Below are 13,886 nucleotides of genomic sequence, written 5' to 3' on the forward strand. Positions count from 1 at the left end.
TTGCGGTAAGACTGTGAATTCATGACCAATGAAAATTGAGAAAGAAATTCATGACCAAAGGAGGGAAATATTTCCATTTGTATGATTGTGAATTTAATCTTTTGATTGATTGTCATGTATTTTAAACTGGATATCTTGAATTTTAGAGTTTATTGAAACTACTAGTTGCTTGAGCTCGATTTCGATATGGGTTTTGAAGTAGTGTATTTGTGAGTTGAGTATTTTGGATTTAGCATATTTTGACATTTTAATTCATATACTAGTTAATTTTGGTTGAAATTTGATTGGTTTCTGTTACTTTTGGGTTGGAATTGGATGTTGAAAATTTTAGTTGAAAATTTTTATGTTCGTAGAAATTGAAGTTAAAGCAAATAACTTGAATATTTTGTTACATATGTAATGTTTTTTTTTTTTTTTTTTTTTTCATTATCCTGCTTCATAGTTCAATACTGCACTAAGTCAGTCCACCTTAGTCCTGAAACTAATCCAATCCAAAATAGTTTGGTGCAACAAACACTTGACGGTAAAAATGCCACTGGCCCAGAAAGACGATGTAGCCCAAATCAATCAAGAGAAACATAGGAAAATAAACCACTCAACCGCGACTTCCGCTGTCCAGACTTCTATCACAAGTAAATAACAACGCTTTCAGGGGTATTTTCGTACATAAACTCCTATATAAACTCTCAAATCTCAAGCTAGCATTCAGTATGCTCTGCTTTGATTCGAGACAAACTGTGTGTATGTTTGTCAAACAAAGAAAGAGAGAGAGAGGAGTTAATTAACAATAATAAGAGAGGTAGAGGATGATAACGGCACAAGATTTCTACAAGGTCAGCTGTGCAATTGTTCCACTATACTTTGCAATGCTGGTGGCCTATGCCTCTGTCAAATGGTGCAAAATATTCTCACCGGAGCAGTGCTCTGGCATCAACCGCTTTGTGGCGGTGTTTGCGGTTCCGGTGCTGTCTTTCCACTTCATATCCCAAAACAACCCTTATCAGATGGACACCAAGTTTATACTGGCTGACACTTTCTCCAAGCTCTTGGTTCTTGCTTTGCTTTCGTTATGGTCTATATTGTTTAAGGCAGCAGGAGGGCTTGACTGGCTTATCACTATTTTTTCTGTCGCCACTTTGCCAAACACATTGGTCATGGGCATCCCTTTGCTCAAGGCCATGTATGGCGATTTCACCCAGTCCCTCATGGTTCAAGTGGTTGTGCTTCAATGCATCGTATGGTAATTTCTTTGTTTCTCATTTACTTTTGCTCATTAATTTAGGTTTTCGGTTTTCACATTGTATGCTAGTAAATGTTAGTTGATTTTTTGGGGGAAATGATTTTGGGGTCTTTTTCATCTTCTGCACATTTATTTTTTCTAGTCATCAGATTGAAGTCATTGAACAATCAAAGAAGATTCAAGAGTTATGATATTTAAGAGGGATTGCGTAGAAAGTAAAAAAAATGTGCACATAAATCACTCTTTTTTGGTGTCTTGTTGGTATTATCCACAGGTTCTTGTGGATTGATTGTATACATTCGTTAATTATTGTTAATTCGTGATTGATTAGGTGCTCAGTTATTGTACAATCTTTGTTGTCTTGTTGGTAACTTCCCACAATTTTTTCTTCTTATACTAATTTAGTATCCATATGCTAAATTGACAAAAAAAAAAATCCATTTATTAAGTTTTAGGGTATATTATTTCGTACAAAAATAATTAAGCAGTCTCACTCGATTCTGGTAGGTACACACTTTTGCTCTTTCTCTTTGAGTATAGAGCAGCCACTCTACTCATCCAAACCCAGTTCCCTGGCCCCACCGCCGCAGCCATAACAAAGTTCGAAATCGACGATGACATTATCTCACTGGACGGCCGGAACCCCCTTTGCACCGAGTCTGAAACCGATCAAAATGGGCGTATCCGGGTCCGAATCCGGCGCTCTACATCATCAGTCCCCGGCTCCTCAGCTCTTTCATCCTCTATGGGCCTCACTCCCAGACCATCAAACCTCTCCAATGCCGAAATATTCTCAATCAACACACCTCACCACCATGCAAACCTTGAATTCACTTTGGGATCTGGTGACGTGGCCTTTGGTTATCGATCTACCAGCCCTCAACTCTCCGCCGGGTACGCGTCCTCGGATGCGTATTCCCTGCAGCCAACTCCACGTGCTTCAACTTTCAATGAAATTGACACGACCACATTCTCCACCACCGCCAATACCCCGGTGTGGGCCAGGTCTCCGGCGACGGGGAGATTTTCACAGCAACCGTCTCCGACGTTTAACGGCGTGAAGATGGTATGGGAGTCACCTGCGAAGTGTCAGGGTGGTGGTGGTGATCAGAGACAAGGATATTTCAAAGAGCTTGGAGGTACGTACGCATATCGACCTATCTATTTGTTGCTTCTTTTTAGGGTTTCTGGTTTGAAGGGGACAGGACGCTGTCGTATTGTAGGTGAAGAACATCAACAGGACATGCAGCTTTTTCAGGGAGTTTGTACGCTTCGGCCACAAATAGTAACGAACCAAAATAGTTTGAAAAATAGCACTTGCGTATATTTACAAATATTTTTGAGGTATGCTATACGCACACTTCATTTTACTTTTCACACATCCTTGATAATTTTTGTCCGTTAATCTTCTTCAATTTATCCAATCCGACGGTCAAAAATTAAAAAAATGTGTGAGAAGTAAAATAAAGTGTGTCAATATCACACCTAATATTTTTTTTATCAATAAAAGAAATAAAATTCAATTCAATAATACTTTCCTGTCAAAAATTACAATCCCCTTGGCCAATTGGGCTTTTTTATGTTAATTAAATATAAAATATTTTTCTATTTTAATTTTTTATTTGTTGGATCTATTTGTTTATTTAAAAAAAAAACAAATGGCAGGTAACCACCAAGTGAGTTTGTGTTAAAAAGTACTATTTAACTCTATTAATCAATTTTAATAATTTTTGGAAAAAAAAAATCAATTGTAATATTTTGGGGGAATTATTGTTAACACTCCAAAAATCTCATTTGGCATTCCAAACTTTCTATAATTAGAAAGAAAAATACACTTATGAGGAGTGTAGAATGAGATTTTTAGAGTACTAATAACAATTCTCTATTTCGGAGTTCTAGTTAATTAAGAGTGGGGCAAAATTTGGTATTTTGAATATTTCACCATTTTTCTTCTTCTCCCTATACACACACACACACACACTAACTACATTTTGCAACTTCTAGGATCGTAAAATTATATAAATTTATAATTTTGTTTGTCCAATGTCTAATCCTTCATTAAATTGCTGATTAATTTGAATATGTGGTATACATCATCATTATAAAAGTTTCATGTTTTACTATGTCATCAATCTTATGAAATATCAAAAAACCACCAACTAGTATTGCAATCTTAGGTGCCTCCCCTTACAGTAGATATCATTGTATAAGAGAGAAAAAAAGGCATCAATTGGTACAATTTAATCATTTTTAGTGCAATATGAGAGAACTAAAATTTCATGATCCATTTTAAAAATCACTATTTATCTGAGGGTGTGAAACATTATTAGCTCAAAGTTATACAAATATCATATTAAAATCATAATATAACCTGCAGGCCAACTCAATTATTTTACTATATTTATGTATCATGTCTTCTCCTAGTGCAAACATGACCAACCTCAAAAAGACATGTGGTGTCTCCACCCAAGCATAATTGAAGAGAAAAGTATACCAAACACTAAAATCATCTTGAATTTGTAGCTAGTTACATTCTACTTTGCCGGCAGACCCTTCATTGATAGGTGCCATCATTTTCTTGAGAGCACGTGTGTAATGATAAAAGAAGATGTTTGATTACTTAATCTTGGCAATAGTCACGGTAAAGAATCCTATAAATTATGATAACACCATATCATGCTCACCCAAAATTTTTATTTTCTAATTATGTTGTCTCATTGTGTTCCATCTTCATAAAAGGAGGAGTATAGCTTTATAATATTTATAATAATAATTATTATTTTAGGGTTTCTTTGATAATTATATCATTTTTAGTATTAAATTTGTGTGGTTTATGGGAAAATTTACGAGGAAATAGAGGGATAAATAAAAAAGATTAGAGGAGAATGTTGGGAAAGATGTTGAAGAAATATATACACAATACAAAAACTAAAAACACAAGAAAAAAACTATTCTAAGTTATTTCACTTTCAAAATAAATTTTGTTTTCAATTTTCTTCTTTATTTCTTTCTTTACTTCCCACCACCCTTCTTCATCATTCCTTTTCTTCATATACTTTCTCAATATACATCTCAAACACAAAAATTTTAAACTAAAAACAAAATAGTTATAAAACGATCTCTCATATTGAGGCCCTATTATTCTAGATTAATCAAGAAACTTCTTATCTAAATGCATGTTTCGAATTGACAATCGAATTTGTCAATGTAAAATGTCGTTATTATCTGTCTCCAATTAAACAAATAGGGACTAAAAAATATCTATAACAAGTCAAGGTTATATTGTAGTAATATATTCATATATGACTCTTTGTAATCAATAATTCCATTTTCTCATTGTAATTTGTCAACATATGAGCTTGTAGTGAGAGTTCAAATTATGAGCTCGTTTGGAAGTTCTTTAAAATAGTTAAAAGCGTTTTTGGTGAAAATATTTTGGAACCAATTCTTAATAAAAAAAAAATGCATATAGCATTTCAAGTATTTTTTAAACCCAAAAACATTTTCTCTAAAAACTATTTCAATAATTTTAAAAGCACTTTCAAACGACCGCTATATTGTAGCCATCAATTTAGAATTCTAAAGAATGATTTCACTATCGTTTCAGATAAAGAAATTAGCTTTAGAGACTGCACCAAAATCCCAATGCCGGAGGTGACGGATACGAAGGTCGAAGCAGCTGCTAATCAAGAAATGCCAAGTGCCCCAGTCATGCTAAGGCTTATACTAATCATGGTTGGAAGAAAGCTTTCCCGCAACCCAAACACATACTCAAGTGTGTTAGGCCTTGTCTGGTCTCTCATTTCATTCAAGTGAGCAAAATTATCATCTGATACTTTTTTAATCATCCTTCTTAACAGCTCTATTAATTACTCTAACTTACATACTAGGGCATGCCAATTCATGATAATTATTTCTTTCATGTTTCAGGTGGGATGTAGGGATGCCGAGTTTGGTGAAATATTCCATAAAATTGATATCAGATGCGGGTCTGGGGATGGCTATGTTCAGTTTAGGTATATCATCTTGCAACACAAACACATGCAAATGAATATAATAAACAGGAGAAAGACTATTATTTCTAACTTTTTTTAAAAGACTATTTTCTAATTTTTTTATTCTTAGGACATTATTAGTCCTTCATGTGGCATACAGTTTATTTAGTAATAAAGAGCTTATATTGCCACAATTAATATATCTATTATTTGAAGAGAAATGCTCAAGAGATTTTTTTAAAGTGGGACTCTCCATAGATTCTCTACCACCTCGCAGTTTAACAGTAATTAATTTTCACGCCAACATTATAAAACATTGTGCTAAAAACATAAGGTGGTAGAGACTCTAGAGAGAGTATACCCATTTTCAAACAATCTCCTTAGCATTTCTCTTCATATAATAGATATATTAATGAGGCATTAAATTTTTCTAAGAATTTTATTATTGCAAGGAGCTTACGTACTCATACATCGTTATTGAGCTCGAAAAATATTCTTGTCAATGCTTTGGTGTTATTCATTTCCAAATTATTTTTCTTCCAAAAGCAAAGCGCGAGCAATGAATCACATGAATTGCTTGTAAGGGACAGGACAACATTTACTATCATCATGCCGTAGTCGTGAATATTAGTTTGAAATTGCACTTCTACATATACTGAGGAAACTTTGATGTTTTGGCTGGCAATATCGTTTTGAAAATTTCATGCAGGGTTGTTCATGGCCCTTCAGCCTCGTATTTTAGCGTGTGGCACAAAAAGGGCAACAATGGGGATGGTGGTCCGATTTATTTGCGGGCCTCTTCTAATGGCTGCTGCCTCTGCCGCTACTGGTCTTAGAGGAGTAAAACTACATGCCGCCATAGTCCAGGTACTGTTTTCTTAAAGAACCTGTGTAATACACATATATATACATGAGTGAGCTCCATAAATAGTCCCTGCATATATATATATCGTATATGTATGCATGCATATATAAATAATCTAGCTAGTCATCTTTTGTTTTTTGTTTTTTCTTAAATAATGATTTTATGAGGGTTTGAAATGTTGAATTGATGATTTACCAGGCAGCGCTTCCACAAGGAATAGTACCATTTGTCTTTGCAAGGGAGTACGGTTTGCATCCAGACATTTTAAGCACAGGGTAAGTAAATTTTAATAGACGAACTTTAAAGCATATTGATCAATAATTTCATTACGATCACTATTCGAGAATACTAATAACAATTCCTTTTATATGAGTTTTAACAAAATAAAAATTAAAAAATGAATGCATATGAAGAGAAAAAATCAGGGAAAAATGGAAACTTGGTATGAAGTTTATAAAGGTGCTGCTTAAGCCCAAAAAGAGGGAAGGAAAATAAAAATTTGAGTGCTACGGAAAATCTTGAAGTAATTATTGTTGGGGAAATGAGACTAGGCTTTTGCTAGTTTTCATTGTGTACCCTAACCTTCAAACATAAGAATAGCCTAAAGAAGAAAGTAAGCTAAAGCATGAAAATCAACAATCTTCTAGTTTTCATCACTTCCCTATCGGCCTGTTTAATTTATTCACACTTCCCTACCGGTTTAATTTATGCATCAGGAGATGATCATGGCAAATGGTAGCAGCTTTGTTAATTATAGTTACAAAGTCAAATGCCACTCCTAGTTTTCTCAATCAACACATCCAATAATCGCTCACGCGTGAAATTTATTGGCGACCCTTTAAAGTGTTTGAGTGTGAAGAAATAAAGTTTAATAAATGTGGAGGAAGTAGTAGGACAGATCATAGATGTGCAACTGAAAAAATTGATTTGCCCAATTGGCTTCTGAAAGTGACTTCTTTTCATTGGAAGAGCAAATCACAGGCACACACACCATAGTGCACAAGTCAATTTAGAGGGAGGGAGGGAGAGGAGGGAGGGGGTGGGGGAGGAAGGAAGCTGCAAAATACTTATTTTGTTCGTGTGCAAAAACCCTAACTACAATATTAATATATATATATGTGTGTGTGTGTGGGTGTGTCTCTACCTATCTTTGTATTTACTGCATGCTTGGATAATTAACTTATAATGCTATTTTGCAGGGTTATCTTTGGCATGTTAGTTTCCTTACCAGTGACGCTCCTCTACTACATACTTCTAGGCTTATATTAACTGAGGAGAAAGAAGATTATGAAGGGCCTGCATTTTCAGTAGATTAAAGCAAAATGGAGTATCCAAAGCTAACTGTGTGCTTAAATACATTATGTCCTCTAATTGTCTAAGGACCAAACTCCACAGTGTTATTTGAAGATTAGAATGTGACAAATTATGAAGATGTTTTCAGGGCTCTACTAATGACCTGAGGGGTCTGGTGTCATATTAGTACATGGACTAGTGGCAGCCGAAAGGAAGAAGGATATCATGGCTTATGATGAAGTTAGTAGACTTATCTTTCTTCTTGGGGATGGGTAAAGTTTCCACAACCATGTATTTTGACTCAAGAAAGAAAAAAGGCAAAATCATGTTGCTCCTACTATTTTTCTTCTATTTTTTTTATCCCTTTAATATTTACAGCAATCATTACAAAATAGTTTCGTGCTTTCTGCTAAGAAGTTTTATGTGAAACCAAGGAGTTTTATCTTGCAGACGAAGGTTGTCGTGGAGAGAAAGCATGCATGATTCATTAATTATCCTTGTCATAGAAAGCTGGCGGAAAGGGATGCTCTCATGATCCCTTTCATTAAATCCATTAATCCGAATTTTTAAAATTTGATTTAACGGTTAAAGTTATTATAACTTTTAAAGGATCCTTATTTTTTACTGTTAAATCAAATTTTAAGGGTCTAAATTGGTAAATTTGGTGGATTTGGTGGAAGAGATCCGGAAATGATCCCTTTCCAAAAGCTGGCATTCTTGAATGTGGGGGATTTGAATGTAGGGGAAATCCAATCACTTTTATAATGTGGGGGAAATTGCGGGGTTCTGGGCATTCTTTGATTGAAATATATCAGACTGTGCAAATCAAAGCAAGGTGTGTAAGATACAAACGCTATTCACGGAGTGATAGGAACAATGTAATGACGCTATTCACGGAGTGGTAGGAACAACTTAAAAAAAATATAGCTCAACTTTTTATAAGTTCATGTTAAGTTCTCTTTTTCATGGAACTCATTCTCAACACAACATAGTATCAATGTTATATTAGCAACACTTATATTAAATAGCGACTTCATATCAACAACATTGCTTAAATATTGATGCCATTAACAACATCTCAATATTGTCGATTCCGCCGAAGACGGTGACTGCAAACGCAGCCAAAACCCGGAACCCACTACAATCTCTGAATGACGCCAGCAATTTGACTCTCTATGATTACTGTCATATTGGTGCGGTTCCAATTCTCTGTATGTAACTAGATTTCTTCTTTTTGTTGTGCTCTTGTTATCATGGGTTTTAAGTGTCGGTCATGCACTTTGCTTTACACAAACAATTATATACAATATTATGCTGTTGTTTTCGTGGGTTTTGGTTGCTTTAGTGTCTATGTACAGTTAGAAATAAAAAGAGGAAGGACATGTCATGAAACTTGACATCAAAGGTGACAGGTATTATGTCTTATATTTCTGATACATTTAATTTGATACAAATAGTATTTATATTGTGTTCAATCCTCACAATCTTAACCATGTGATTCCCATCAAATTTTAGGTCACAGATTAGATTTCTGTGAATATCAACATACACATAGATGGGACATACATTTTAAGGAAAACGTACCTACTCGTCTGCAGGAGGGCTTGAAGTGGACTTTGAGAACTAGTGTTAGAGGACATCTTTGAGGATTGTTCTTAATTTATTACATTAGTGATTATTCTCTGGATTGTAAGTACCTCATTTTTCTAATATATTACATTTGTTTTTTACATGTTTTACCGTTAGTGTTGTTTTATTAAGGGTAATATTAATCATTTTTTAGATAATAATTGTATGTTTGAAAGATTAATTTTCTTTTTCAACCATATATTTGTATTTCTGACGGCCTCGTGGTCGCTAAATGGTGGTTGTGACGACAATGCCCTCATAAATAGTAATTTATTGTTGGAAATAGAATTTTTAATGGCAAGTATTGGTTGAAAATATATAATCGCAAAAAATATATATTGTCGTTGGGAAAGTATTTTCGACAATCATATAGGTACGTATTCGCAACTATATTGACATGTCAAAAATGAAATAAGTTGGCCGTTATTTATTCTGACAGAAAGATAACTAGTAACAATGAGTGATGTGCATCGAAAATAAAGTAATCTTGACAGTTGATTACAAAAAAATATTTAATGGAAGAATTTCCAACGACTAGAGGGGGCTTTTTTCCCTCAGAAAAACTTTTTGGACGGCTAAATGCCTTTTTCAACAGCATGTAGCCTTGCTAGAACCAATTCGTATTGTTGCGGATCTTCTCCTATCTCTACCTTTAAATCATCAAATTGTCGATTGGTGGAGGGATTTGACATCCAATCTCTACTTCTCCTTCGTCTTCAGCTTCATCGCAACCACCACTGCACTGATTTTTAGCCACCAATGTGTCATCACGAACAACCACCACCACCACCACTTATAGCTCATACATTTCATGCATGTATACCATCCATTTCTAGTCTTTTTTGCGTTTTACTCTATTTTGTGTTTGTGTACAATTACTTGTATTCTAGGATCCATTTGAGGGCAAAAGAAGTAAAAATTGGCATTATGGGAGTTTGAGAGAGAATCACATGTGGAGAGGTGAAGATTGGTGTTGATTTGAAATCCAAATAAGGTTTAGAGATAACTCTAGATGAATCTAGCTTGCTAAGAAAACCAAGAGCAGAATGACAGATGAATTAGATTTCTAGTCTAATTTGGAGATGTCAAATAACAAAAAATATTCAAATAAAAAAATCAGTTGTTGGGATATCCTTACAATTTGCTACAGCCTCTTTTTACCACATAAGAACTTGCATTTCAACCATCTTTACGTACACCTTTCATTTTGGACGAATTTCACAACTCCAGCCATCCATCTTTCTCATGTTTCATTCACACTCAAAGGACTAGCCGTTCCATACACTTCCACTGTTCACACTCATCTCAAAAGGTTGTTCTTAAAGAAGTTCAACATCATAATTGCTTCAAGGGTTTTCTCTCTTGAATTACTTCACTCATGTTTTTGTATTTTTATTTCAATTTTTGTGGGATTTCGATATAGCCTTGCAAAATTGATCCATGTTATAGATAAAGTATTCAATTCATCAATATGTTTCTTGTTTCATTCACATAATCTATTGTTTAATTTGTTTGTTTATCTTAATGCTTGATAGTCGTTAGGGCTGCCTACAGATTATTTGATGAAGGTTATGATACACGTCATGCTTAATCTTGGTGGACATAGGAATGAGTGAAAAGAATGCTATGCAAACATCATGTTGTGTATTTTCTTTCATTATTTGAGTTTTCTTGCATGCTATTGACTCTTAATTTGGAATTGAATTTTCATATCCCAATTAGTTTGCAGATTAGAAGAATTTGATCAAAATCACACATCATATGGCTAATCATATATATGTAAAACAAACTTTGGAAACAAGGTGGTAGTTGAATACGGCTTAACTTGATAAACATGGAATTGGTCGTGTAATGTGTGAATTCGAAATCCCTGGTCCCATCCTCATTGATTCCAAATCAATATATCATTCGTATTATTTTCTTTCATTTTAAGTTATTTTCATTTACAACACAAAAACCATATTCAATTTGTTACTTTCATTGTTTAGTTAGGGTTCTCTCAAAGCTAGTAATTTATAGAGGTCCAATTAGTCCCTGCGGTTCGACAGCCTTATTTTCCCAAGTAGTATATGCCAAATAAACTTGCTGAGATAAGCCAAAGACTTGAATGGATAGAAGGCAACATTATTGAGACCCTTGTGTCACCTAGTGCTCAAATTAACCGAAAGGAAGAGGACGAAAACTCTTCTACTCTAATTCTGACCAAGAAGAAGACATGGCAGACAATAACAAGATAATTGAGTTTTGGAAGATTATGCTCAATCAGTTATACTAGATTCACCTTCGTGCATCTTACTGCCCACTAGAGCTAGAAGCTATGATCTCAAATCTTTACATTTTCACATGCTTCATTCTTTTTATGGTTTACCTAACAAAGATTTGTTAGCTCATATTAAAGAATCTTTGCCAGGAGTGAGCAAAGCAAACCTAAAGATGAGGATTTTTTCCTGCACCTATTTAACAGTAAAGTTAAGGATTAGCTAATGGCTTTAGCACCTGGTTTGCTCACCATTTGGGATGTCGTAGCTAAGAATTTTTGAGGAAGTTTTTCTCTACTCAAAAGACAACCTTAAGGGTTTAGGGCCCAACTGTTCAACTGTGACAGCCCGTCCCAAAATATTACAACGTACGTGTGAAAAGACAAGATTGCCCCAAGTTCGATTTCTTTACGTTTATTGGTTGTTTTTGAGTTTGGTTGGCATGTTGTAGGCCACACACACATTCCCACACACCACAACCTTTCCTCATGTTTCCCTGCGCCTGTCCCGAGCCCCATTCCTTTCCCATTTCCATTGAAACGTACGGACACACTCATAAACCTATCAAACCTCCACAGATCGAGGAAACCAAGCACATATTCAGACTCGTGAGGCTTGTAGGAGTCCAACCATGCCCATTTCAGGTAAGAACACCTTCGTTTTCACGTCGATTACAAGATGTCCGATTTGAGGTACTGTTCATGCACACGTGATTTCTCACATTTTAGGGAATTTCAAGCTTGTAGGTAGCATGGTGAGGTCCCTAGGAGGCTCGGGGTGGTTCGTTTGATGGTTTTGGACGTCGGGATCATTAGTTTCGAAGTTAGCCAGAGTTGGGTTGATTTTTCAGGTGAGATTTTGTGGATTTTAGCCCTTGAAAGTGGTATGATTGTGTTCCTCTAGTTCTAAGCTTCATTTTGGTACCAATTTTGTGAAATTTGGATGAAAAACGAAGAAGATATCGAAGTTTGAAATTTTCCCGATTTTCCGGCGCCGGCGACGGCGCCGGAGGCTCACCGGAGAAGACGACGGAATATTCTTGACGCCGTTGACAGAATCTGTTAAATCTGAAGGAATATTCCCTACGGCGTCAGTTGACGCCGTCAGAGTGCCAGGCACGTGCCTGCGCGTGGCCGGCGCGTGTGGCCGTGCCTTGGCTAGAGAGTGGGGGCACGTGCGACGGTGAAAAATTATTTTAAAAATATGGGGATGTTCCTGAGGTTGAGTAGATCACGTTGGTGTATTCATACACCCCATTTGAGCATTGTATGAGAAGTTATTTCTAAAGTTTGGTTATGTGCTTTAAAATTAACGTTTTTATAGTTATTTCGAATATAGGTGAGACGTATCCCGAGGACGAGCGTGGTCACTCGAGGCAGGGGGGTTATGACCCTTCCACTTACCAATGAGTGGGCTTTTGGTTTTCTGTATATACCTATATACATATATTTTCCCAGAAATTGATTTGAATTGTCATTTGCCATATACCATGCATTAGATTATCGTTATTTATGCATTGTTAGTACATTGTTAGTTGTATATATATACTTATGCATGTTAGGTGATGCGGATGCACAGGTAAGTGCCAGGTAAGTGTTATTTATGTTTACATTCCGTAGTGAATCGAGATGCTTAGAGAGCTCATAACCTGCACCCCCGGTGTTAGTGCTCCCGCCCAGAGTAGGGCACAGTCCTTCACGTGTTGTTCACCTCCCGCACCACACGCTCAGCTTGGATCCAAGTTAGGTGCACAGGCCTGTCGTACAGACCACTTTAGGTGGTTCCGACTCGTAGGTGACCCGCGATTATTCGCACAGCCTTCACGTGATCGTAGCACTAGAGCGTTTATATGTATTACACCCAGGCCTGTCGTACAGACCACTTTAGGTGGTTTCGACTCGTGGGCAGGTTTAGTTATTGAGATTGAGATTTGAGCTCTAGATGCAGCCGTACAGGTCACGTTAGGTGACTCCGGCTGCCAGACTTTATGATATTGATATAATTTTCACCTGAGCACTTGCATTTCATTGGGAGATTTGGCATGGCATATCCTGAAGCATGATTGATATATTGATATATATATATATATATGTACATATGTTTATTTTCTGGGAAGTATACAGGTTTTACGGCGAGGGGTTAGAACTTATTTGTGAAATGGTTTTCGAAAAGCTTTGTTTTTGCCCACTCACGCTTTTGTTTTGCGCCCCTTCAGGTTCTAGCTTTCTAGCAGGTTGGTGGTTTCCAAGAGGGCTTTCCCGGCATTTCTGACAGACGATCACCAGCGTAGGGTCACCTTCGGGTGTATTGTTGTCGCGTCATTTTCGTTTGGACTGCTTTAGGCGTTATGCTCTGAACTTGTGTCTCACTTATGCTAGCACTTATTTCTACTACCTTATGTATGCTAGTTTTTATTTATTCGTACTTTTTCTATTATTGTTTTATTAACTTCCGCACTGTGCACATGGTTACGTCACCTCCGCGTGATGGCCAGCACGCCCCGATCTCGGTCGGGGTGTGTCATCAACTTTGCACAACATTATGGAGAACATTTCAATGAATGTTGGAAGCGTTTCAAGGGTTTTTGCTATAATGTCCACATCATC

The 13,886-nt window shown here is 36.2% G+C and overlaps 1 protein-coding gene across 2 annotated transcripts; it reads left to right on the forward strand.

Moving 5' to 3' along the window:
* The first annotated feature begins 299 nt into the window (after nt 1-299).
* On the forward strand, nt 300-7,733 carry LOC103951142 (auxin efflux carrier component 6). 2 transcript variants are annotated; one of them, XM_048580789.1, is made up of 8 exons: nt 300-1,240; nt 1,748-2,379; nt 2,464-2,505; nt 4,848-5,052; nt 5,171-5,256; nt 5,945-6,102; nt 6,299-6,375; nt 7,300-7,733. In XM_048580789.1, exons 1-8 carry the CDS (start codon nt 807-809, stop codon nt 7,367-7,369), a joined length of 1,704 nt encoding a protein of 567 aa, XP_048436746.1. In that variant the 5' UTR covers nt 300-806; the 3' UTR covers nt 7,370-7,733. The 2 variants fall into 2 exon arrangements, with proteins under 2 accessions (XP_048436746.1, XP_009360725.1); XM_009362450.3 differs by lacking the exon at nt 2,464-2,505 and having other exon boundaries at nt 607-1,240.
* Nucleotides 7,734-13,886: the final 6,153 nt, after the last annotated feature.

Source organism: the organism of the source record quoted next, unplaced genomic scaffold (assembly GCF_019419815.1).
Source record: "Pyrus x bretschneideri cultivar Hongxiangsu unplaced genomic scaffold, Pyrus_bretschneideri_v1 Contig16, whole genome shotgun sequence".
Classification (NCBI taxonomy): domain Eukaryota; kingdom Viridiplantae; phylum Streptophyta; class Magnoliopsida; order Rosales; family Rosaceae; genus Pyrus; species Pyrus x bretschneideri.